The sequence below is a fragment of the Nerophis lumbriciformis genome, linkage group LG34 (assembly GCF_033978685.3).
Source record: "Nerophis lumbriciformis linkage group LG34, RoL_Nlum_v2.1, whole genome shotgun sequence".
Lineage (NCBI taxonomy): Eukaryota > Metazoa > Chordata > Actinopteri > Syngnathiformes > Syngnathidae > Nerophis > Nerophis lumbriciformis.
The window spans coordinates 23783230-23807709 of record NC_084581.2 but is presented as its reverse complement, the minus strand read 5'-3'; the positions used below and the strand labels follow the sequence as shown (position 1 = coordinate 23807709).

The following is a 24480-nucleotide window of genomic DNA, read 5'->3' as shown; positions in this document are numbered from 1 at the left end:
GCTCGGGCCTTGCGAAGCCGGCGCCGTTTCTGGGTGTTGTTGATAAATGCTTTGCATAGTAGAGTTTTAACTTGCACTTACAGATGTAGCGACAAACTGTAGTTACTGACAGTGGTTATCTAAAGGGTTCCTGAGCCCATGTGGTGATATCCTTTACACGCAGTACCACCTGAGAGATCGAAGGTCACGGGCATTCAATGTTGGTTTTCAGCCTTGCCGCTCACGTTCAGTGATTTCTCCAGATTTTCTGAACCTTTTAAGGATATTACGGACCGGAGATGGTGAAATCCCTACATTCCTTGCAATAGCTCATTGAGAAATGTTGTTCTTAAACAATTTACTTACGAATGTGTTCACAAAGTGGTGACCCTCGCCCCATCCTTGTTTGTGAATGACTGAGCATTTCATGGAAGCTGCTTTTATACCCAATAATGGCACCCACCTGTTCCAAAGTAGCCTGTTCACCTGTGGGATTTTCCAAATAAGTGTTTGATGAGCATTCCTCAACTATCTCAGTCTTTTTTGCCCCTTGTGCCAGCTTTTTGAAACATATTGCAGGCATCAAATTCCAAATGAGCTTATATTTGAACAACAACGTTTTCCAGTTCGAATGTTATGTATCTTGTCTTTGCAGTCTATTCAATTGAATATAGGTTGAAAATGATTTGCAAATCATTGTATGCTGTTTTTATCTACCAAAACAAAACAAAAAAACCAGCAACTATCTGTATCTTGACAAAAAAACAATGACTTGTGTGTTGTTTGGGAACAGTTGATACTGGTTATGTGCAGTAAAACGTTTCATGAACTCAACTTGACCTTTATGTGTGTTCCTAAATTTGTGTTGAACGTCTCAGATGAAGGGAGTGGTTATGATTTTGGTTTACAGAGTAAACAACTATAAACTAAGGTTTGTGGCGTTGTTTTCTCTAAACGCATAAAAGGCCAAGGACACACATTATTGTGGGTTTCCGGGACGTCCTTATCATCACCAAAGGAAAAATCTAATCAGTGGGACAGAATCCCTCCACTTTTTTCAAGTATGTTTCTTTTCTTTTCTTTTCTTTTTTTTTTTTTTTTTGATTCATCAGCTTGAAGTGTCCCTCTGTCTCTGACTCCCTGGTCGTCATGTGACATACACGTTAGGATTTTGCTTCCTGGGTTTGATGACCCGCAAACTACTTCAAACCTGTTTGATATAAACAAACTTACATTTTAATTTCAAAGTAGGAAATGTTTAATCTTACAGAAAATGAAGTCCAAATGAAGCTCAGATAAAGCAATAGTGTTTGAATGCGTGAATGTCTTCTGTTCCCTGCAGAGACCTGCTTGTGACGTTGGCCTTAGGTCAGGTACTGTCCTTGTTGATCTGTGCCATTGGCCTGACCAACAAGTACCTGGTTGATGATTTCCACGCCAACACGCCGGTGTTCCAGAGCTTTCTCAACTACATCCTACTATTTCTGGTCTACACCACCACACTGGCAGTCAGGCAAGGTACACACACAATTGCACACGATTGTCCCAAAAAATTATGTACGAGTTTGTTTCAATACTTTTTTCATATACTGTGTGATTTGTGTGTATGTGTGACCCATCCAACATTGGCACAGCCTGTCTTGAACACACACACACACACACACACACACACACTCACACACACATGCACACACACCTTCTTGTATTTGCTACCTTCTTGAGACCTCTGAAAAATGCCTACCTCTTTAGGACCACCCTTTCTAGATATATAAAGATTTGTATTTACGACATTAACATTATATACATACTATGCATATATAAAAAAGGTAAGCTTGTAGTTATTTATTTATTTATTTTTAATTTTTTGTTCGTAATTGGTTTTTAATCTTCATTATTTACTTCAACTTATTACAGTATGTCTCTATATACATATTTACTTTATTTTTTGAATTAATTTTGGCCAAAGGGGGCGCATTTCTTACACACACTTGTTATTCCATATGTTGGCCAGAGTGGGAGCACTTCAAATTTTTACACACACTTGTTATTTCATATGTTGACCAGAGGGGGAGCACTTTTAAAACCGACACACAGTCAATTTGAAAAATCCCTCCTTTTTGGGACCACCCTAATTTTGATAGATTTCACCACCAGGGGTGCAAATGAGACATTCTCTATTAGATGCAATGGTTTTCCGTATTGGGAGCATGATTTATGTTCGAACTTGTTCACCGGTCCTCACACACACACACACACACACACACACACACACACACACACACACACACTTTTCTTTTTATCCAAGACAAAATTACTTATAAATTAAAAGTAATGTACAAAATATAAATTGTAATAAATGTAAATGTTTAATAATATGTCTTACAAAAACAAACATATCCAAAAATATACATATACAAAAATACAGATGAACATCAAACATAAAAAAAATAAATGTATTGAAAAGTATGTAGGGCAGCACGGGGGAAGAGGGGTTAGTGCATGTGCCTCACAATACAAAGGTCCTGAGTAGTCCTGAGTTCAATCCCGGGCTCGGGATCTTTCTGTGTGGAGTTTGCATGTTCTCCCCGTGACTGCGTGGGTTCCCTCCGGGTACTCCGGCTTCCTCCCACCTCCAAAGATATGCACCTGGGGATAGGTTGATTGGCAACACTAAATTGGCCCTAGTGTGTGAATGTGAGTGTGAATGTTGTCTGTCTATCTGTGTTGGCCCTGCGATGAGGTGGCGACTTGTCCAGCCAGGGTGTACCCCGCCTACTGCCCAATGCAGCTGAGATAGGCTCCAGCAACCCCCTGCGACCTCAAAAGGGACAAGCGGTAAAAAATGGATGGATGGATGGATGAAAAGTATGTGTAATATTCATAAACTTTGAATGAGATCAGGCCTGGGCAATTATTTTGACTGAGGTGCCAAATTTAGAGAAACAAATGTGTCTCTGGGCCGGTATATCTATTTTTAGGAACACTAATACAAAACCTCACAATAATGTCTGATTGAATGCTAAAAATGTTATGACAGACCGCCTTAAACGGAATGGAATTTTTTTTACTGCCACCCAGAATGTACATGAAAATAAAGAATGTGGGATTTACAATATTACTATTAACGATAAAACACTGAATATTGACAACATATGAACGTCACACCCCCTCTCGATCGACATATTTTACAATCAACCGAAACGCAACAAAAATGCAACAAACACAGTGAAATATGAACGCGAAAGGCAATAAAAACCCTCCACCTACAATCTGATACATCTGATATATCACTAAGCTTTAGAACTTTGTTGTAAAAATCTCCTCCCGCGTCTGTCCCTGACACCCCCATTTCAGGCTGGCCGCTCTGGAAACACTCTGTGGAAACGCTCCTCACCCACACTGCTTGGTGCCTCGTCTGAGCTGCTGTGACTTAGATTACCATAGTAACTAATTAGATTACCATAGTAACTAGCATATCATGCAAAAGTACAGATTCCAACCATTGAAATACTTTGTATAGTTCAAGACTTACGGTCATTTGAAAACATCACTGCACATCATAATGGCAGCTACAGTTTCCATCTTAAAGATCTAAAAAAAGTATTTGGGAATGTCCGGCGGGCCAGATTGAAAAGCTTAACGGGCCGCATGCGGCCTCCGTGCCTTAATTTGCCCAGATCTGAACTAGATGATAATAATCAAGCAACAACAAAAGCTTTGATTCTGCTATTATCTCAACTTCACCTTTGTAGCCCCTCCACCCCACATGCACACACACTCCTGTGTGCAGGAGTGCAGTCAAATGGTTGACAAATCACATGCGGTGTATACAAATCCACCTCTCTGTTTCCTTCTCATAACATCTCAAAAATATGAATATGTCATTTTCAAACCCTGACCCTGTAAATGTGGGAAACAAAAGCAAAGCCAATGAAATGTTAGCTGGTGAACAAAACCAGTGTTGCTTGGTTACTGAGTATTTACTTTGTAGCTCTGTTGTGTCGCCGCAGGGGAAGGCAACTTGTTGGCAATCTTGAAGCAGCGCTGGTGGAAGTACATGATTCTAGGGTTTATTGACATCGAGGCCAACTACCTGATACTAAAAGCTTACCAATACACCACACTGTCCAGTGTACAGGTATGTATTTACTTGTTGTCCCATTCTCATTCATGCAGATATTTCTTCCCTGCTTCAATAACACTGTTTCAACAACTTTATTGATCCACAAGGGAAATTGTTCCACACAGTAGTTCAGTTACAAAGGATGGAAAGGATAATGCAGGTATAAAGTAGACTAAAGATGTACCATAGTAGCAATATAGAATATAACATATATGTAATATTTACATATTATATATACAGTATATAATATATACTGATATATTATATTATTATATTATATCATATTTTTGTATAATATATACAATACATAACAAATCCCAATTACCATGTACAATATTACAGTATATGTAACAGCTGCAGCATAAAAAAAAGGGCAGCATAAAATAGAGAGTAGATCCAGTAGAAAATATACATTATAAACAAAGACAGGTAGCTAACATAGAAGCGGTCAGGTAATATACAGATATCATCTATTATTGTATGGCGAGTGATTATACAGCTGGATGGAGTGCGGAATGATGGAGTTATTTAATCGAACACTGTGGGAACGAAACTGAAGGAGCCTGTTGGAGTATGAGCTCCGTTGTCCCTCAATTGTCTGGTGGAGTGGGTGGGCAGGATTGTCCATGATGGCGAGCAGTTTGTCCAGTGTCCTCCTATCCCTCACTGACACAAACGGCTCCAACTGCATGCCGATAGTTTAGCCGGCTTTCCGGATCAGTTTGTCAATCCGGTTTAAGTCCCTTTTGCTGGTGCTGCTCCCCCAACAAACCACTGCAAAGTACAGGGCACTGGCCACAACTGACTGATAAAAGATCTCCAACAGCTTGCTGCACACATTAAAGGACCTAAGCTTCCTCTGGAGCACAGTCACATCATTCTTGTGTGTGCTCTGCTCCAACTCTTCCATTTATTCTGTTTTGATCTCCTGCCATTGTTCAGGTATCCCATGTTGTTGTTCTGATACTGTATCTCTCCTTTCGTGGATTGAATAATGTCAGCATAGCCTTATTTGTCCCTGGAAGGTCATAGGTGATTCTTTTTCTACTGTAATTCTATCTTCCATTTCCCAAGCTCTTCTGCGATTGTTTTGTATGTTTTTTCCGAGGCAAATCTGACCTATAGTCAATTTCAATGACTTGCTAGCAGCTAACAGACCTGCCAATATGTACGCATTTTTTGGTTCTTGGATAGCATTTTACCCTTCAGTATGCTTATACAGTGGAACCTGTCATGACCCATTGCCCGGATCATGTTTTGTTAAAGACTCCCTTAGTTCTGTGTCAGCACCCCTGGTATGGCGTCACATTAGTGCCAAAAATCAGAGCGCATAAAAACTGTTATCGCGCGCTGATTCTCCACTTCGTGCGCGCGCGACACCCTTTTGCGCGCGCGTGGTGACTTTTTGTGCGCGCGCGGTGCCTTTCTGTGCGCGCGCGGTGCCTTGATGCCTTTCTGCGCGCTCTCTGTGTACTCCTGGCATCTCTCCTCGCGCTGTCATGTTTCTTTTTGGCACTTTGGGGGCGGGTATGCTTAGACGGCCCCTTCTTTCTGATTGGTCAGGCGAAAAATGCTGAAAAATGCTCAGAGCCAATCAGAAGTATAGCAGGGCGGGTCATCGTCAATATGTATCAAGATTTACGGAGGAAGAAGTGGATAAAAAAATGTCGCGCGCTGATGAAGGTTATTTCATACCACATAAACACAATACAGGGTAGTACAAAATGTGACCCAAATAAATAAGACAACAAACACCATAATCACATCTTTCAGCCAGAACTGGTCCACCAGCAATAACATCCAACCATAACATTATTTGTTTTCTAATTTATGGAATTTCTTTTGATTCAGCCATAAAATTAATGAAATAATCTTTGAATTTTGTTTTTAAAATGTTAAAAATAGCTTTTAATGTATTCTGAAACAGTTTAAAATAATCAGAGAACTGACTAACACTGACCCTACACAACTATGTTGCACAATTAAGTCATTTTTTTTTAAACCGAAAGAGGTAATTTCAACAGGTACAGCATCCTATGTCATATCTACATGTAATAAGATTTGTAACAAGGCAAACCGTTTGAAATTGGTCGAAAATCGAGCAAGTGATGGTAATTTAATTAGTACATGTACGGTAAGATGGCTACAACGTTGCTACGCTGGAGAATTATTGGTCATATGAAAAATGCTCAGAGCCAATCAGAAAGGAGGGGCTGTCTAAGCATACCCGCCCCCTAAGTGCCAAAAGAAACATGACAGCGCGAGGAGAGATGCCAGGAGTACACAGAGCGCGCGCAGACCGAGACGGCGCGCGCGCAGAAAGGCACCACGCACAAAAGGGTGTCGTGCGCACGCACCAAGTGGAGAATCAGCGCGCGATAACAGTTTTTATGCGCTTGGATTTTTGGCACTAATGTGACGCCATACCCTGGGTTTGTGTTTTCTTGGTTGCAAGGGGTGCTGATTATTTTCACCTACCTCTGATTAGTGTTCTGGACGCTCACCTGCTCCCAGGCACTAAGAGGGCTATTTATTCCTGCTTTTCGCCACACTCAGTCTGGCTGTCTTGTTTGCTTCACACAACAGTTACTTTCGACGATTCTTGCTTCTTGTTTTCTATGCTAAGCTTTTCCGTTATCTTCCCGTGCAATTGGCACGCTTATCTGTTTATTTGTATTTTCCTGTATTTTTGTATTCTGGACTGATTTATAAAGAATACATCATTGTCCTACCTGCACACTGCCCCCGGAGTTCCGTCAACATCGTGGGGAAACGATCTGTGCATTAACATGCGACCCCGCCGTAACAGAACCTCAATTTACAAACTTGATTTGTTTTTGAACGGGGTTTGCAAATAGAAAAGTTTATATATTGAAGCAAACATCTCCATAGAAATAACAATATAAGCATAAATATTGGGTTCCAGCCTCAACAAACGAGCGTGTTTCGAGCTATAATTCCAAACTATCAACGCGGTACCAGCACTGCTCTTAAGGTAAAGGGAGTTAGGTTTACCAAAGTACACTTTTCCCATCCAAACCCTCTTGTGTAGTGTGACTTGCACCTCCAAAAAAGACTGGGATTTGTCTGCTTTTGTTACTTCCTCCTTTGCAGCCCACCTCGGGGACGGCCTTCTTTTGCGGTTTTGGATCAACATTGGCAACCAGTTTAAGACTGAAATGCTGAACTGAAATGCTGGTAAAATGTTTGATAAATGTTGCAATAAATAAAAATGAATGTAGGAATGGTTTGAATGTTGGAAAAGCTGAAGCTGTACTGAAATGTAATATTAATGTTGAAAAGTGATGAAATATTGAGTTGAAAATGGGAGAAACGTATATAATGGCTAAAATGCTAGCATGCTAATGTTAAATAGTGATATGTTTACTGTCAGCATGCTATAACAAGATAGGATCAAGTAACAAAATACATCTAAGTGTACATACTTCAGAATCAGAATCAGAATCAGAAGAGTTTTTATTGCCATTGTTTGAGAACGGGTTCACGAACTAGGAATTTTACTTGGCAACTCGTGCAACATAAAACACATATAACACAGAATTGAATAACATGAGCTGTAACTGAGCTATCAGATCTTGTTATTGTTCATGTGCCTGATGGCCGAGGGGAAAAAACTGTTCAGGTGGAGGAAGATGTGGGTCTGGATGGACCGTAGTCTCCTGCCTGAGGGGAGAAGGGAGAGTAGTTTGTGTCCAGGGTGAGAAGAGTCAACTGTGATCCGACCCACACGCCTCCTGGTCCTGGAGGAGAACAGGTCCTGGAGGGGTGGGAGTTTGCAGCCAATCACCTTCTCAGCAGCACGTACCATGCGCTGCAGTCGATGCTTGTCCCAGACTGTGGCGCCGGGGAACCACGCGGTGATGGAGGAGGTGAGGATAGACTCGATGATTGCTGAGTAGAACTGCACCAGCATCTCGGTCGGCACCTTCAGTTTTTTCAGCTGCCGCAGGAAGTAAATCCTCTGCTGGGCCTTCTTGATGAGGGAGCTGATGGTCGGCTCCCACTTGAGGTCTTGGGTGATGGTGGTGCCCAAGAAACGGATGGAGTCCACAATGGAGACGGGGGTGGGAGAGTCAATCAGGGTGAGGGGGGATGGTGGGGCTTTGACTTTCCTGAAGTCTATGATCATCTCCACTGTTTTCTGGGCGTTCAGCTCCAGGTTGTTGAGGCTGCACCAGGACGCCAGCCGGTTCACCTCTCTCCTGTAGGCGGACTCGTCGCCATCCGAGATGAGCCCGATGAGAGTAGTGTCATCCGCAAACTTGAGCAGCTTTACCGACTGGTGACTAGAGGTGCAGCAGTTTGTGTACAGGAAAAAGAGCCAGGGGGAAAGTACACAGCCCTGAGGAGTACCAGTGTTTGTGGTTTGACTGTCCGAGACAATCTTCCCCAGCCGCACGTGCTGTCTTCTGTCCGTCAGGAAGTCATTGATCCAACTGCAGAGGGAGTCGGGCACGCTGAGCTTGTAGAGCTTGTCTCGTAGCAGTCCAGGGAGGATGATGTTGAAGGCAGAGCTGAAGTCCACAAATAGGATTCTGGCGTAGGTTCCTGGGGAGTCCAGATGCTCCAGGATGAAGTGGAGGGCCAGGTTCACTGCATCATCCACAGACCTGTTGGTTCTGTAGGCGAACTGCAGTGGGTCCAGGAGGAGGGCGGTGGTGTCCTTGAGGTGGGGCAGGACCAAGCGCTCAAAGGACTTCATGACCACAGACGTCAGCGCCACCGGCCTGCAGTCATTAAGCCCAGTCAGGGGGTAAAACAAGGCGATGGGTCAAAATGCAGAGGGTAATTTCACCACACCTAGTGTGTGTGTAACTATCAGTGGTACTTTAACTTTAACTTTTAATTTTCATGACTATTTACATTGTAGATTGTCACTGAAGGCATCAAAACTATGAATGAACACATGTGGAGTTATGTACTTAACAAAAAAAAGGTGAAATAGCTGAAAACATGTTTTATATTCTCGTCTCTTCAAAATAGCCACCCTTTGCTCTGATTACTGCTTTGCACACTCTTTGCATTCTCTCGATGAGCTTCAAGAGGTTAGTCACCTGAAATGGTTTTCACTTCGCAGGTGTCATAGTTTTGATGTCTTCAGTGACAATCTACAATGTAAATAGTCATGAAAATAGAGAAAATGCCCCGTATTTTTTTATTTTTCATGTTTCAGTATGCAGGCCTCAGTGGGAAAAGTTTGGACAGAAAAAATGTTTGTATAAAAAGACAGGACAGCGTCAATGGGAATGTCATAGTGCTCCTAAAATGTCTTTAAGGTTGGCAGGTCTTGGCGAGCAGCAACTTAGCAGTTTCTTAACTCTGAATTTTTAAACAATCAGCATGTAGCATTAGCAACATTCAAGCCGAGGGTGTCAACAAACAATCCTATGATTGGATGGATGGATGGATCTTTATTGTCATTGCACAAGTACAAGAAAATGTTGTTTTCCGCACAAACCCGTTCAAGATTAGACAAACAAACAGTGTACAGGGTTACAGAACAAGAAGGCAAAAATATAATCTCAGACTGGGATCCAGAGGGGGCCCCACTCCTTGGGCGTGGGTTGGTTTCATGGGGACCTGGTTGCTTTTTGGGCAAAGCGGTCTTCCCATTCAGTCTGTGGGCCCCTCAGGGCAAGGGATTCCGTCTCGCTGGCTTGCGGGCTGGTTGTCTCCAATTTCTCCTGTGCCTTGTCCATCTGTCTGTGGCCTGCCGCTGACCTGCCCAGCGGCACGTTAGGCCCAGTTCTGGAGGTCCTGTCGCTGGCCAGCCTGCCTGCAAGGGGCCGGTCGTCCCTTATTCCCTGGCCTCTGCGCTTGCTGTTTTGGGTAGGGCTTTCTGGGTGGCTGGGCCGCACTTTGGCTCCTGCACATACTGGGAGACAAATATATTGTATATTATACAGACATACGCACATGGACATCCACATGCACATACATATACATATACATACAAATCCTGTTTCCATATGAGTTGGGAAATTGTGTTAGATGTAAATATAAACGGAATACAATTATTTGCAAATTATTTCAACCCATATTCAGTTAAATATGCTACAAAGACAACATTTTTGATGTTCAAACTGATAAACATTTTTTTTTTGCAAATAATCATTAACTTTAGAATTTGATGCCAGCAACACGTGACAAAGAAGTTGGGAAAGGTGGCAATAAATACTGATAAAGTTGAGGAATGCTCATCAAACACTTATTTGGAACATCCCACAAGTGAACATGCAAATTGGGAACAGGTGGGTGCCATGATTGGGTATAAAAGTAGATTCCATGAAATGCTCAGTCATTCACAAACAAGGATGGAGCGAGGGTCACCACTTTTGTCAACAAATGCGTGAGCAAATTGTTGAACAGTTTAAAAAAACTTTCTCAACCAGCTATTGCAAGGAATTTAGGGATTTCACCATATATGGTACGTAATATCATCAAAGGGTTCAGAGAATCTGGAGAAATCACTGCACGTAAGCAGCTAAGCCCGTGACCTTCGATCCCTCAGGCTGTACTGCATCAACAAGCGACATCAGTATGTAAAGGATATCACCACATGGGCTCAGGAACACTTCAGAAACCCACTGTCAGTAACTACAGTTGGTCGCTACATCTGTAAGTGCAAGTTAAAACTCTCCTATGCAAGGCGAAAACCGTTTATCAACAACACCCAGAAACGCCGTCGGCTTCACTGGGCCTGAGCTCATCTAAGATAGACTGATACAAAGTGGAAAAGTGTTTTGTGGTCTGACGAGTCTACATTTCAAATTGTTTTTGGAAACTGTGGACGTCGTGTTCTCCGGACCAAAGAGGAAAAGAACCATCCGGATTGTTATAGGCGCCAAGTTGAAAAGCCAGCATCTGTGATGGTATGGGGGTGTATTAGTGCCCAAGACATGGGTAACTTACACATCTGTGAAGGCGCCATTAATGCTGAAAGGTACATACAGGTTTTGGAGCAACATATGTTGCCATCCAAGCAACGTTACCATGGACGCCCCTGCTTATTTCAGCAAGACAATGCCCAGCCACGTGTTACATCAACGTGGCTTCATAGTAAAAGAGTGCGGGTACTAGACTGGCCTGCCTGTAGTCCAGACCTGTCTCCCATTGAAAATGTGTGGCGCAATATGAAGCCTAAAATACCACAGCGGAGACCCCCGGACTGTTGAACAACTTAAGCTGTACATCAAGCAAGAATGGGAAAGAATTCCACCTGAGAAGCTTAAAAAATGTGTCTCCTCAGTTCCCAAACGTTTACTGAGTGTTGTTAAAAGAAAAGGTGATGTAACACAGTGGTGAACATGCCCTTTCCCAACTACTTTGGCACGTGTTGCAGCCATGAAATTCTAAGTTAATTATTATTTGCAAAAAAAAAAAAAAGCTTATCTTGTCTTTGTAGTGCATTCAATTGAATATGGGTTGAAAAGGATTTGCAAATCATTGTATTCCGTTTATATTTACATCTAACACAATTTCCCAATTCATATGGAAACGGGGTTTGTACATAGAGACGAATATTCATACATACATACAGTACATAACGTGGGGAGAACATGCAAATCCCGCACAAAGATGTTCTCACAGAGATTTCAACACACAACTTCTGATTGTCACACTGAATCTGCCCTCTGCTGCCATGACCCCGGGTGCAGAAACAGTGACATAATTGAGAACAAAATAAAGGTTTCATGGCTTGCTCACTACGAGCGAATCCATCAGCAAACGGAACAAAAATCAGAAATCTTCACAGGAAATAAAGAACTGCAATAGTGCAATTAAAAAAACAAAAGGGCAACGTAAAAAAAAAAAAAGCCAGACCAAGAAGGCTAGCTGGGGCTGAGCAATGAGGCTGGCAGATATGGGTTGCCAAATGTAAAAATTCAATCACACTTATCTCGCAACTCATTTTTCTCACATGTAGCTCATTTTCTTCTCATTTGGGGTAAAAATTAAATGGTGAAAATAAATGTTAAATCGAAATGTTAAAGGGCAACTGCACTTTCTTTTTTTTAGTATTTTGCCTATCATTCACAATCCTTATGTGAGATAAGCACACATATGCCTTTCTTACTCTCGTAAATAAACGTAAATCAAAGTCAGCTAACGATGAAGTCAATGGAGCCGCTCTCTTCTGCCTATAAGGCGCTCTAAAAAAACACACCTCCATCAAGGTTTTATATACATGCTGTAAATATATAATTAATGTGGCAACAGGCACATTCATAATAATGTTACGCATAAGGTGGCGCAATATTTTCACAGACGTATCACAACGTTCACTATTTCCTTCAACAACTACTGCTAATCATGACAACAAACATAATAAAATAATCACTTACTGTACAATGTCTGCTCTAACTAGGATGCAGACTGATAAGATGTTCATATCTTGCCGTTTAGATGAAGAATGGATGATCATCCACATTAAGGGTTAAACATTCAAGCGGGTGCTGCAAACAAGCTTATTTTCTTGTATTTTCATAACGGTGTTGTTAATACTTGGTTAATATTCAGGTCGTGAGATGTAAATGTAGTATTGTTGGCGGGTTACGTAAGCATTTAAGAGTGATTTAGAGGCCAAATGGATTACTTCCATTAGCACCATTGCTATCCATCTAGTATGAGCCAATTATCACAAATTGGATCGCAAGAAAATCACATAAGGATTGCGAATGATTAGCGAAAGTCCAAAAAAAGTGCAATTCCCCTTTAAAGGAAATATAAATGTTAAATCGCAAAGTTAAATCAAGATGTTAGATATATATTTGTTGAATATAAATGTTAAAACTAAACATAAACGTTACTATAAATATAAAATATAAATTTTAAACATAAATGTTAAATTTAAATATAGAATATAAATGTTAAAATATAAAAGTTAAATACAAATGTTAACTATTAATGTTAAATCTAAATGTTAAAAATAAACGTTCAATCTAAAGTTTGAATCTAAATTAAAATATAGACTATAAATGTAAAATCTAAATGTTAAATGTAAATGTTATTTATAAATATAAATCTTAAATATATGTTAAGTATAAATATTAAAATATACAAGTAAAATATAAATGTTAACTATAAATGTTAAATCTAAATGTTCAATCTAAATGTTAAATCTAAATGTCTCACCAACTGTAAAGGTAAACATGACAGATGATTAATGATAGATTAATGCCAATAACGATGCATGTTGTTAAAATGTTTAGCTGCAAACGTGTGAGTGTGCATGGTGTGTTGCATAAAAGACATGCAAAAGTTGAAAACAAGGGCATTAAACAGCTGTGAGTACCTCCCTTTTGCCTCAGCCATAATGAATGGAGTTGACGATAGTAACGCTTCTAATGTGTCTTTCTTAGTTCGAGTCAGTGAATACATAGTTGAATGTGTCTTTTGCTGCACTGTTACTTCATGATTGTGTCACATATGAACATTAATGTGCTGAAAACAACACACTCGCTTTCTGTAGACTACAGTACACCAGTAAAGTTAAAAAGAGATTGGCACAGCTATAGCGTCAATAATTTTTATATTTAACATCTAAATATATTTTTAACATTAGGATTCAGATTTAACAATTATATTTTGAAAACATTTACATTTGAATTTTACATTTATATTTAGAGTCAACATTTATATTTAATATGTAGATGTAACATTTAGATTTAAATTAAACATTAGAATATATTTAACATTTAGATATTAGATTAAAAACGTATATTTAACATTTGGATTTAGATTAAAAATGTAGATTTAACATTTACATTTAGATTTAACATTTAGATGTAGAGTTAACATTTCTAGTCAACATTTAACATTTATATGTAACATTTATATTTAATTTTAATATCTGGATTTGGATTTAACATTTAGATATAATTTAACATGTATATTTGTTTTTAACATTTATTTATTTATTAATTTTTTTTTTATTTTTTTTGTGTGTCCTGTCCAGCTTCTCAGGCAAATCATATAGTTGATGTAGATGCCCATGTCGGCTGTTCAGATTTACTTTACAAAAGAGAAGTGTAGGATACTTCTCTTGTTGCCTTATTTGTATTTGACTTTATTAAATGGATTTATATTATCATTTAGTGCAGCCGGGCAGGAGCAGGAGGGGATAGAAAGAGACAAAAAAAGAAGACAGAGGGGGAAATTGTGGGGACAAGAGGGGGATTAGACAGAGAGACAAAAACAACAACAGCAAACAACAACAACAACAACAATAGAGCAACATCAGCAAATATGACATGTACAAATATGATGGTAAAAGTAATAGCAAATAAGCAGTTAGCGAAAAATAAAAAATAATACAGAAATGACAATGAGCATTATTACACTACAAATGGATCAATACAAATACCAATAGAAATAGCGCTATTGATAATGAACAATACCAATAATTTACCTTTATTATCAACAATACAGTTGTTTAAATGCAACAATACATATACGTAATGATAACTTGAGATACGAAAGAATGCAGAAAAATGGAGGGGGAGAAAGAGAAGCAACCTACATTAACCTTGTAGATTGTTATAGTCACAATAGGTTAAGCTTTGTCAGTGTGCCATGTGTTACATCCAGTTTACCCTAGGGCAACAACGTTAATATATGTTTGATGAAACGTGATTATGTGCATGAGTGTAAGTATGCATATGTACTTGTATATGTACAGAATGTGTATATGTGTTTGTACAATGAATGTATATGTACAGAATGTGTATATGTGTTTGTACAGTGAATGTATATGTACATTATGTGTATGTGTATGTTTGTATATTGAATGTGCGTGTGGATGTACGAACATTAGGTAGGTAAATATGTACTGTATTTGTGTATGTATGTGGGAGCGTAGGTACCTATGTACGTATGTGAGCATATGTGAATTTGCATGTACAATACATTCGACTCCCAGAGTGCGTGGGAGCCAAAGCACGGCCCCATCACCCCCGAGAGCCCAACCCACAAACAGGAGGCGTGGTGCCCAGGGAACCAGGGACCACCGCCCCCACGCAGCCAAGCCGGCCAGCGACAGGAACCCCAGAGCCCGACCCACCGTACCGCCCACAAGGGCCAGCAGCAGGCCGCAGACAGACGCACCCGGCAGAGGACAGGGCACGAGAAAAGCAGGGGACAGCCAGACCCCAAGCCAGCGAGAGACCACACCCCACACGGGCAGAAAGGCGAGACGCCCCGCCCGAGGGACCCAGAGACTCCCCGCAACCGGACGGGAAGACCGCCCCCGCCCCACCGGCAACCGGGCCCCCACGAGCCCACCCCCCACCCCCGGAGAGCGTGGCGAGGCCAGCCCCCGGCCACCCCACCCAAATCGGCCGCCGCAGGACCACCCAGGCACAGGGCCACGGGAACCACCCACCCCACCCGCAGGGACCCCAACGATGGAGATGGAACAACCAGCAACCGCCCCGCCGAGCCCCCCCCCTGAGGGAGGGGAAAAATTAAAAAATAATATTAATAAAATATATTAAAAAATAAATAAATAAATAAATAAATTAATTTAAAAAAAGAATTAAAAGAAGATCACAGACATGCTGACAAACAAGGTCACTACCCCAGCAACTGGCCGACTTGCAGCACCTCGGAATACCTTGCAGCACCAAGCTACCACAATAGACGCAGGGACTAGGCCCAACAGGCCCCAACCAAGACGGGCACCCGGAAGGGATGGACAGCGGGACCCAGGAGCTCCAGACACGCAGTTCGGATGCAGTAGCCTGAGGCGTCGACCCCCGTCTGACAGGCAGGCCCAGAGCGTACCCCCAAAAATATACATACATACATACATATATACATACACATACACACATACATGTATACATACCCACACATACACATATATACATATACATACACATATGTACACATACACATATATATACATACATACATACACACACATATACATACATATACACAGTTCGTCAGCCCCGACAGCCATCACGTGCGCGCGCTGCCACCAGTCACAACATCAGCCACACCCCTGCACCAGACCCAGCAGCCACGGGCGCCCACACCACAAACAAACAGCAGCCGCAATAACCCCAGACAGCCAGCACCAGCCAATCAAATCAAAGCGATCAAAAAAAAAACAAACTGCGACCAGCAACCACACGCCACCAGGACCACGGAGACCAGCCGGCGCCAGCCCGCCAGTCAGCCCGAACGCCAACACGCAAACAAGAGACACCAATTAGCGGTGCCCAAAGAGATCGGAATTCTGTCAGTTGTTGGTTTGATTCAGCAGACATTCTTTCCATAACTACATAATCTAATAAAATGTTTTTGTAAAGGTTTATACATAAATTATTTTTTGATTTCCAATTTATGAGAATAGTTTTCTTGGCGATGCCTAACGCATTTATAAGGAGGTATGTTTTGTTTATATCAAGATCAGTTGCGGAGAGATCACCCAACAGGCAGAGTGCGGGGGAGATGGGAATAGGAATCTCTAACGCTAATGATAGGTTCTCGCACACTCCAAGCCAAAAGTTACTCACGGGAGCACAGGACCACATTGAATGCAAGTAATTATCTATCTTATTATCTGAGCAGTGTACACAGATGTTAGAGTCAGCTAAACCCATTTTATACATTCTTAGACCGGTGTAATGTATTCTGTAAAGTATTTTGAGCTGAATCAGTCGTACATTTGGATTCTTAATCAAACGAGTAGTATTGAGGCATATTTGTTTCCAGAATTCTGGGTCACAGCTTGTTGATACGTCTGAGTGCCATTTAGAAGTTGGAATACTTATTGTGTTATCTATTTTTGATAAGAGAGCATATAATTTGGATAAAGCTTTGGGGGCAGATGTTTTGAAGAATTTAACGGTCGTAGGATTACTTTCCCATGTTGTTTTGTTGAATCTTGCGCTGATTACAGATTTGATTTGTATATATTCTAGAAATTTATTAGGATTGATTGCATATTGTGTTATTAAACTTTTAAAAGAGATAAAACTGTTTGCATTGATGATATCCCCAAGGCATCCGACTCCCTTATCATACCATGTTGGAAAGTTCAATGGCTTCTTGTTTAAAAGAAAATCAGGATTATTCCAAATAGGCGTAAATTGGCATGGAGTGAGCGGGGACCCAGTTATTTTCAAAAACTCCCACCAAGCTGTTAAGGTAGTGCGTATATTAATACTTTTAAAGCAGTTGTGTTTTCGGAGAATTTGGCTAATAAAGGGCAAGTTAGAAATTGGGATCTCCTGGCTAAGTGATTGTTCAATCTCTAACCATAAACTATCTAATAAAGTGGGATTGATCCATTTTAATATATATTGTAGTTTATTTGCAAGGAAATAATAGGAAAAGTTTGGGAGTTCTAGACCCCCATGTTCTTTGGGTTTTTGTAAAGTTTTAAGGCTGATTCGTGCTGGTTTACTCTTCCAAAGAAACTGATTGATGTGTGAGTCTAGTGACTTAAACCAGATTTGAGAAGGTTTGGTTGGAATCATTGAAAATAGATAATTAACCCTAGGCAAGACCATCATTTTCACGGTAGAAACCCTTCCCATAAGTGAGATTGGCAGTGTTTTCCAACGCGCCAGATCATCCTCAATCGATTTTAAGATTGGAGAGTAATTCAAGCGATTCAGATCTGACAATGTGGAGGAAATATTGATTCCCAGGTATTTAATGTTCCCTTTATGCAGTGGAATCGATGAGGTGCTCTGAAAGTCAAAATTAATTGGTAACACAGTAGATTTGGACCAGTTGATGGAGTAATCTGAAATAGAACTGAATTTATTGATAAGTGAGATTGTATCTTGAAGAGAAGAATGTGGATTTTGTAAGAAAAGTAATACATCATCAGCATAAAGGCTTATTTTATGATGAACGGTTGCGGTATGGATGCCTTTAATATTTGCATGCTGTCGAATAGCGGTTGCAAGAGGTTCAATAAATATAGCAAACAGTGACGGAGAAAGTGGACACCCTTGCCTTGTGCCCCTCATAAGATTAAACCTTGGAGATATTTGGCTGTTCGTTCTAACCGAAGCTGTAGGAAAACTATATAGGACCTTAATCCATTCTATAAATGAGTCTCCAAATCCAAATTTCTGTAGAGTAGCTAGAAGAAAATTCCAGTTCACTCTATCAAATGCTTTTTCAGCATCTAATGAAACAACAGCTGTTTTTAGATTATGAATAACAGAATAGTCTATCACATTGAGTAGACGGCGAACATTGTTGGACGATTGTCTCTCTTTGATGAAACCTGTTTGATCAGGATGTACTATATATGGAGTGACTTTTTCTAATCTTTGAGCTAATACTTTGCAGATAATTTTAAGATCAGCATTAATCAGGGAGATTGGCCGGTAACTGGATGGAAGTGTTGGGTCTTTATCAGGTTTTAGCAAGAGACTGATCGTGGCAGAGTTCATATTTGGAGGAAGGAATGAGTTTTCTTTAATCTCTAAAGCCATTTTCGTAAATATCGGAGCTAGCAGTGACCAGAATGTTTTGTAGAACTCCACAGGGAACCCATCAGGCCCTGGTGCTTTATTGTTTGGCATCTGTTGAAGAGCATCGTGTAGTTCGCCTACAGAAATAGCAAGATCTAAATTTGATACCTGCCTTGTATTCAATTTAGGTAAGTCTATACCATTGAGAAATGTCTCAATGTCTGAAAGAGATGGGTCAATCTGGGGTGTATACAAGTTTCTGTAAAAGTCTCTAAAGATGGAGTTAATTTCCTCAGGAATGTGTGTAATGTTCCCAGCTGAATCCTTGATGGATGGTATAGAGTTTTTTTCTTTGTTTAATTTTAGTTGGTTAGCCAAATATTTGTATTTAACATTTAGATTGAGTATTTAGATTTAGATTTAACATTTGAATTTGAGCCCTGCGATGAGGTGGCGACTTGTCCAGGGTGTACCCCGCCTTCCGCCCGATTGTAGCTGAGATAGGCTCCAGCGCCCCCCGCGACCCCAAAGGGAATAAGCGGTAGAAAATGGATGGATGGATTTGAATTTGAATTAAACATTTCAATATATTTAACATTGTGATTTTAGATTAAAAATGTATATTTAACATTTATAGTTAGATTTAACATTTCGATTTAACATTTAGATGTAGTGTTAACATTTCTATTTGACATTTAACATTATATTTAACATTTATATTTACTTTTAATATTTAGATTTGGATTTAACATTTAGATACAAGTTAACATGTATATTTGTATTTAACATTTAGATTTAGTATTTAGATTTAACATTTAGATTTGAATTAAACATTAAAATATATTTAACATTTAGATTTAAGATTAAAAATGTATATTTAACATTTCGATTTAGATTTAACATTTAGATTTAACATTTAAATATAGAGTTAACATTTTTATTCAACATTTAACATTTTTATTTAACATTTAGATATAAGTTAACACGTATATTTGTATTTAACATTTAAGATTTTGTATTTAGACTTAGATTCAACATTTAGATTTAACATTTAACATTATATATAGATTCAACATTTAGATTTAGAGAGAAGAAAAGCAGAGCTAAATATTCAGCTAGAAAAGTGTGATTGAATTTTTACATTCGGCACCACATAGGCAGAAAACCGAGAAAACTACAACAGATCATGGTGGTAAACGAAGAGGAAGGACAACACTCTCAGTTTTTCTGGTCTTCTCATCCTCGTCTGGATAGAAGGATGACATGGCAGTGCGGCTTGATCAAAAGAGACGTCAGAGACGCTTTACTGAACCAAAAGTTGCTTTATTACAAGCGAGCGTCATTATACAGGACTGCAGTTCCTGGTGGAGGTCAGGTCAAGAAAATGAGGATATCCTAAATTGGAGAAGCCAAACCAGCAGTTTTATATTCCTCCTTCCTGTCTCTATATGTGTGTGCTAAGTCAGCACATCCTGACCATAAAAGGAGAAGTTTGTGTGTAAGTGTCTGCAAAACAACTGCTCTAAGTCATAACTTAAATGTTGGCGTTGAGCTAGACAGGTAGTCTCTTCTCAAGGATAGGGCTATCACTTTTGCATTCCAAAGTCCCAATTAGAGCCTCTTTCCTACAAGAAGTGATCCAATCCACCTGTGAATGTCAAACTAAGGGGCCTTATCTTATTATGTGCTCAAACTGAAATATCACTATTTAATTAAACTTGGTGGTTTGATTTCTCCAAAATGAATATGAACATTCACCATATGCAAAACATGATATGAGTTAATTAATTCACTTCAGTAAAAAATTATTATGAAAGAGAAAGTAAAATAATCTGCCCTCTTCCTGCAGTACCACAGCCTTCGTGTAGAATATGGGTGTCAAACTCTGGCCCGCGGGCCAAATTTGGCCCGCCGTGTAATTTCACTTGGACCGTGAGGTGGTATCAAATTAACACTAGAGCTGGCCTGACGATTATATAAAGCGGCAGTGCGGCGGTACACCGCTAATTCTCATACTTGCCAAACCTCCCGGGAGACTCCCAAATTTCAGTGCCCCTCCCGAGAATTGTAACATACCCTTTTCGTCCAGTCCAACGAGTGCTGGCTCAGTTACATAACATGTGCGGCTTTGGCACGCACACAGGAGTAAATGCAACGCATACTTGATCTTCAGCGATACAAGTTACACTGAGGGTGCCAGTGTAAAAACCTTTAACACTGTTAGAAATATACGCTACACTGTGAATCCACACCAAACAAGAATGACAAACACATTTCGGGAGAACATCCGCATAGTAACATAACATAAACACAACAGAACAAATACCCACAGTGGCGGGGTTTGGAGGTAGCGGGGGTGTATATTGTAGCGCCCCGGAAGAGCTAGTGCTGCAAAGGGTTCTGGGTATTTGTTCTGTTGTGTTTATGTTGTGTTACTGTGCGGGTGTTCTCCCAAAATGTGTTTGTCATTCTTGTTTGGTGTGGATTCACAGTGTGGCGTATATTTCTAACAATGTTAAAGTTGCTTATACGGCCACTCTCAGTGTAAACTGTATCGCTGTTGATGAAGTATGCTTTGCATTTACGTGTGTGCGTACAGGAGCCGCTCATATCTTGTGACTGGGCGGGCACGTTGTTAGAAGGGATGAAAAGCGGACGTGACATCAGCTCGTAGAGGATGTTAAAAGCAGTGCCTGTAAGGCACGCCCCCAAGATTGTGGAATACGAGATATAATGGCTGATGAACAACTTTGTTCGATAATGAAGGTTGCTTCAGCTCAAAGCCTGAGCCCCGACATTAATGAACTAGCCTCCAAGAAAAGATGGCAGGTATCTGGCTTGGGCACATCAGATTAGATCAGTGTGTTGCAAACTGAGCAGTTTAAAGTCCTGAATGGTTGGTTTATTCATTATTTTATTTTCAAATTTATTAGCCTGTGGAAAAAGTTAATGTTGATATTTACCTCAGAAGGCTGCAAATAGAAAAGAGGCATTCAATTTTTATTTAAATTGTATTTGATATGCCATTGATATTTTTTAATTTTTAATATTATTATTTGAAACTCGATTTTGCATGTCACTATAAAGTTATATAAGTCTTGCTTGTACAATATTTAATGCAAAACTTGTTTGGGTCCCTATTAAAAAGGTTAATTTGTTCAACCTTGACCCGCGGCTTTGTTCAGTTTTAAATTTTGGCCCACTCTGTATTTGAGTTTGACACCCCTGGTGTAGAAGAATACTACTACAGTAATTGGAAAGTGGTTGCAGGTGTGGCTCATTGCTCCGCCCATCACCACCAAATTAAAAATAAAAGGGAACATGTCAAATATGATGTCACTATCATTCAAAGTGCTCATGTTGCGTCTTTTTTCTTTTAACCACTTTGTCTGTTTTTTCTCCTCTCAGCTGTTAGACTGCTTTGTGATCCCCGTGGTCTTGCTGCTTTCCTGGTTTTTTCTGCTGGTGAGGTACAAGGCGGTCCACATTTTGGGCACGTTACTGTGTCTGCTGGGCATTGGCTGCATGGTGGGGGCTGACGTCCTTCTAGGCCGCCAGCAGGGCCTCGGTAAGAACCTTTGACTTGCAAAGACCTCATTTCATGCACACGACGAGGCTTGACATAGCCGTAATACTTTTTAAAAACAGCACAACGCAGACTTCGCCATAGTCAGACAACCCTAAAGGTGGTCATCTGACTCGCTTGATGAAAAAATTTCACACGCGCACTTTTGAGTGCATGAATGTGTCTCACTTGCGTACTCAAGCCTTTGCGTGCATAACTGTGTAACACTTGTGTACTACCTTACACTTAGTCTTTTGAGTGTATAAGTTACACTTGTGTACTACAAAACTCAAAACCAGTGAAGTTGGCACGTTGTGTAAATCGTAAATAAAAACAGAATACAATGATTTGCAAATCCTTTTCAACTTATATTCAATTGAACAGACTGCAAAGACAAGATATTTTTAATGTTCGAACTGAGAACCTTAAATGTATTTTGCAAATAATCATTAACTTAGAATTTAATGGCAGCAACACATTGCAAAAAAGTTGGCACAGGGGCATTTTTACCACTGTGTTGCATGGCCTTTCCTTTTAACAACACTCAGTAAACGTTTGGGAACTGAGGAGACCAATTTTTGAAGCTTTGCAGGTGGAATTATTTCCCATTCTTGCTTGATGTACAGCTTAAGTTGTTCAACAGTCCGGGGTCTCCGTTGTGGTATTTTACGCTTCATAATGCGCCACACATTTTCAATGGGAGACAGGTCTGGACTACAGGCAGGCCAGTCTAGTACCCGCACTCTTTTGCTACGAAGCCACGCTGTTGTAACACGTGGCTTGTCATTGTCTTGCTGAAATAAGCAGGGGCGTCCATGATAACGTTGCTTGGATGGCAACATATGTTGTTCCACAACCTGTATGTATCTTTCAGCATTAATGGTGCCTTCACATATGTGTAAGTTACCCATGCCTTGGGCACTAATACCCCCATACCATCACAGATGCTGGCTTTTGAACTTTGCACCTATCTCAGATGGTTCTCAGATGGTTCTTTTCCTCTTTGACGTCCACAGTTTCCAAAAAACAATTTGAAATGTGGACTCGTCAGACCACAGAACACTTTTCCACTTTGCATCAGTCCCTCATAGATGAGCTCGGGCCCAGCGGAGCGGCGGCGTTTCTGGGTGTTTTTGATAAATGCATAGTAAAGATTTAACTTGCACTTACAGATGTAGCAACGCACTGTAGTTACTAACAGTGGTTTTCTGAAGTGTTCCTGAGCACATGTGGTATTATCCTTTACACACTGATGTCGGTTTTTGATGCAGTACCGCTTGAGGGATCGAAGGTCACGGGGCTTATGTGAAGTGATTTCTTCAGATTCTCTGAACCTTTTGATGATATTACGCACCGTAGATAATAATAATAATAATGGCTTAGATTTTATATCGCGCTTTTCTATTGTTAGATATTTAAAGCTCTACCCACTACGCCATACCGCCCCATGGTGAAATTCCTAAATTCCTTGCAATAGCTCATTGAGAAATGTAGTTCTTAAACTGTGACAATTTGCTCACGCATTTGTTCACAAAGTGGTGACCCTCGCCCCATCCTTGTTTGTGAATGACTGAGCTTGGAAGCTGCTTTTATACCCAATCATGGCACCCACCTGTTCCCAATTAGCCTGTTCACCTGCGGGATGTTCCAAATAAGTGTCTGATGAGCATTCCTCAACTTTCTCAGTCTTTTTTCCCACTTGTGTCAGCTTTTTTGAAACATGTTGCAGGCATCAAATTCCAAATGAGCTCATATTTGCAAAAAATAACACAGTTTTCCAGTTTGAATGTTAAGTATCTTGTCTTTGCAGTCTATTCAATTGAAAATAAGTTGAAAAGGATTTGCAAATCATTGTATTCTGTTTTTATTTACGATTTACACAACGTGCCAACTTTACTGGTTTTGGGTTTTGTACATTACACTTAGGGCCTGATTTCCTAAACGTTTGCATGTAAAAAAAAAAAACACGTGCAAACTTGATAGCACACGCAAAGCTGTTCTACTAATTGTATGCAAAGTGGATTGCGTCTATTAAGTGAGCATAACAAGGCGTGCAATCCATTTTGGGTCTCTGTTTTTTGTAATATGCAAAATAAATATATGCTGATCATCAAAACGCCCACAATACGGGAGGAGAAAATGGATATATGTTATATAGCATGTGCAATGTGATTTATCAACAGTAATCACTGTTTTGGGAGCAATATTTAGCATTTTTTAGCACGTCTCAGAAGGATGCGCTTCAAAAACACCACATGCCGCTGTCCTACTTAACGTGACATATTCGGACGGTCAGAAATAAAAAATATTAGACATATCGTCTATTCAGCAACATAATTTAATGATTT

At 40.2% G+C, this 24480-nt stretch overlaps 1 protein-coding gene across 1 annotated transcript in view; it reads left to right on the top strand.

Annotated features, from left to right (window-relative positions):
• The window catches only part of slc35f1 (solute carrier family 35 member F1), a 70728-nt gene that overhangs the window by 28713 nt on the left and 17535 nt on the right, over positions 1–24480 (top strand). Inside the window, exons 2-4 of the mRNA XM_061929633.2 lie at positions 1322–1497; positions 3990–4117; positions 21976–22135. Of these exons, the coding sequence (XP_061785617.1) occupies positions 1322–1497; positions 3990–4117; positions 21976–22135 (464 nt within the window). The remainder of the gene's footprint in view (positions 1–1321; positions 1498–3989; positions 4118–21975; positions 22136–24480) is intronic.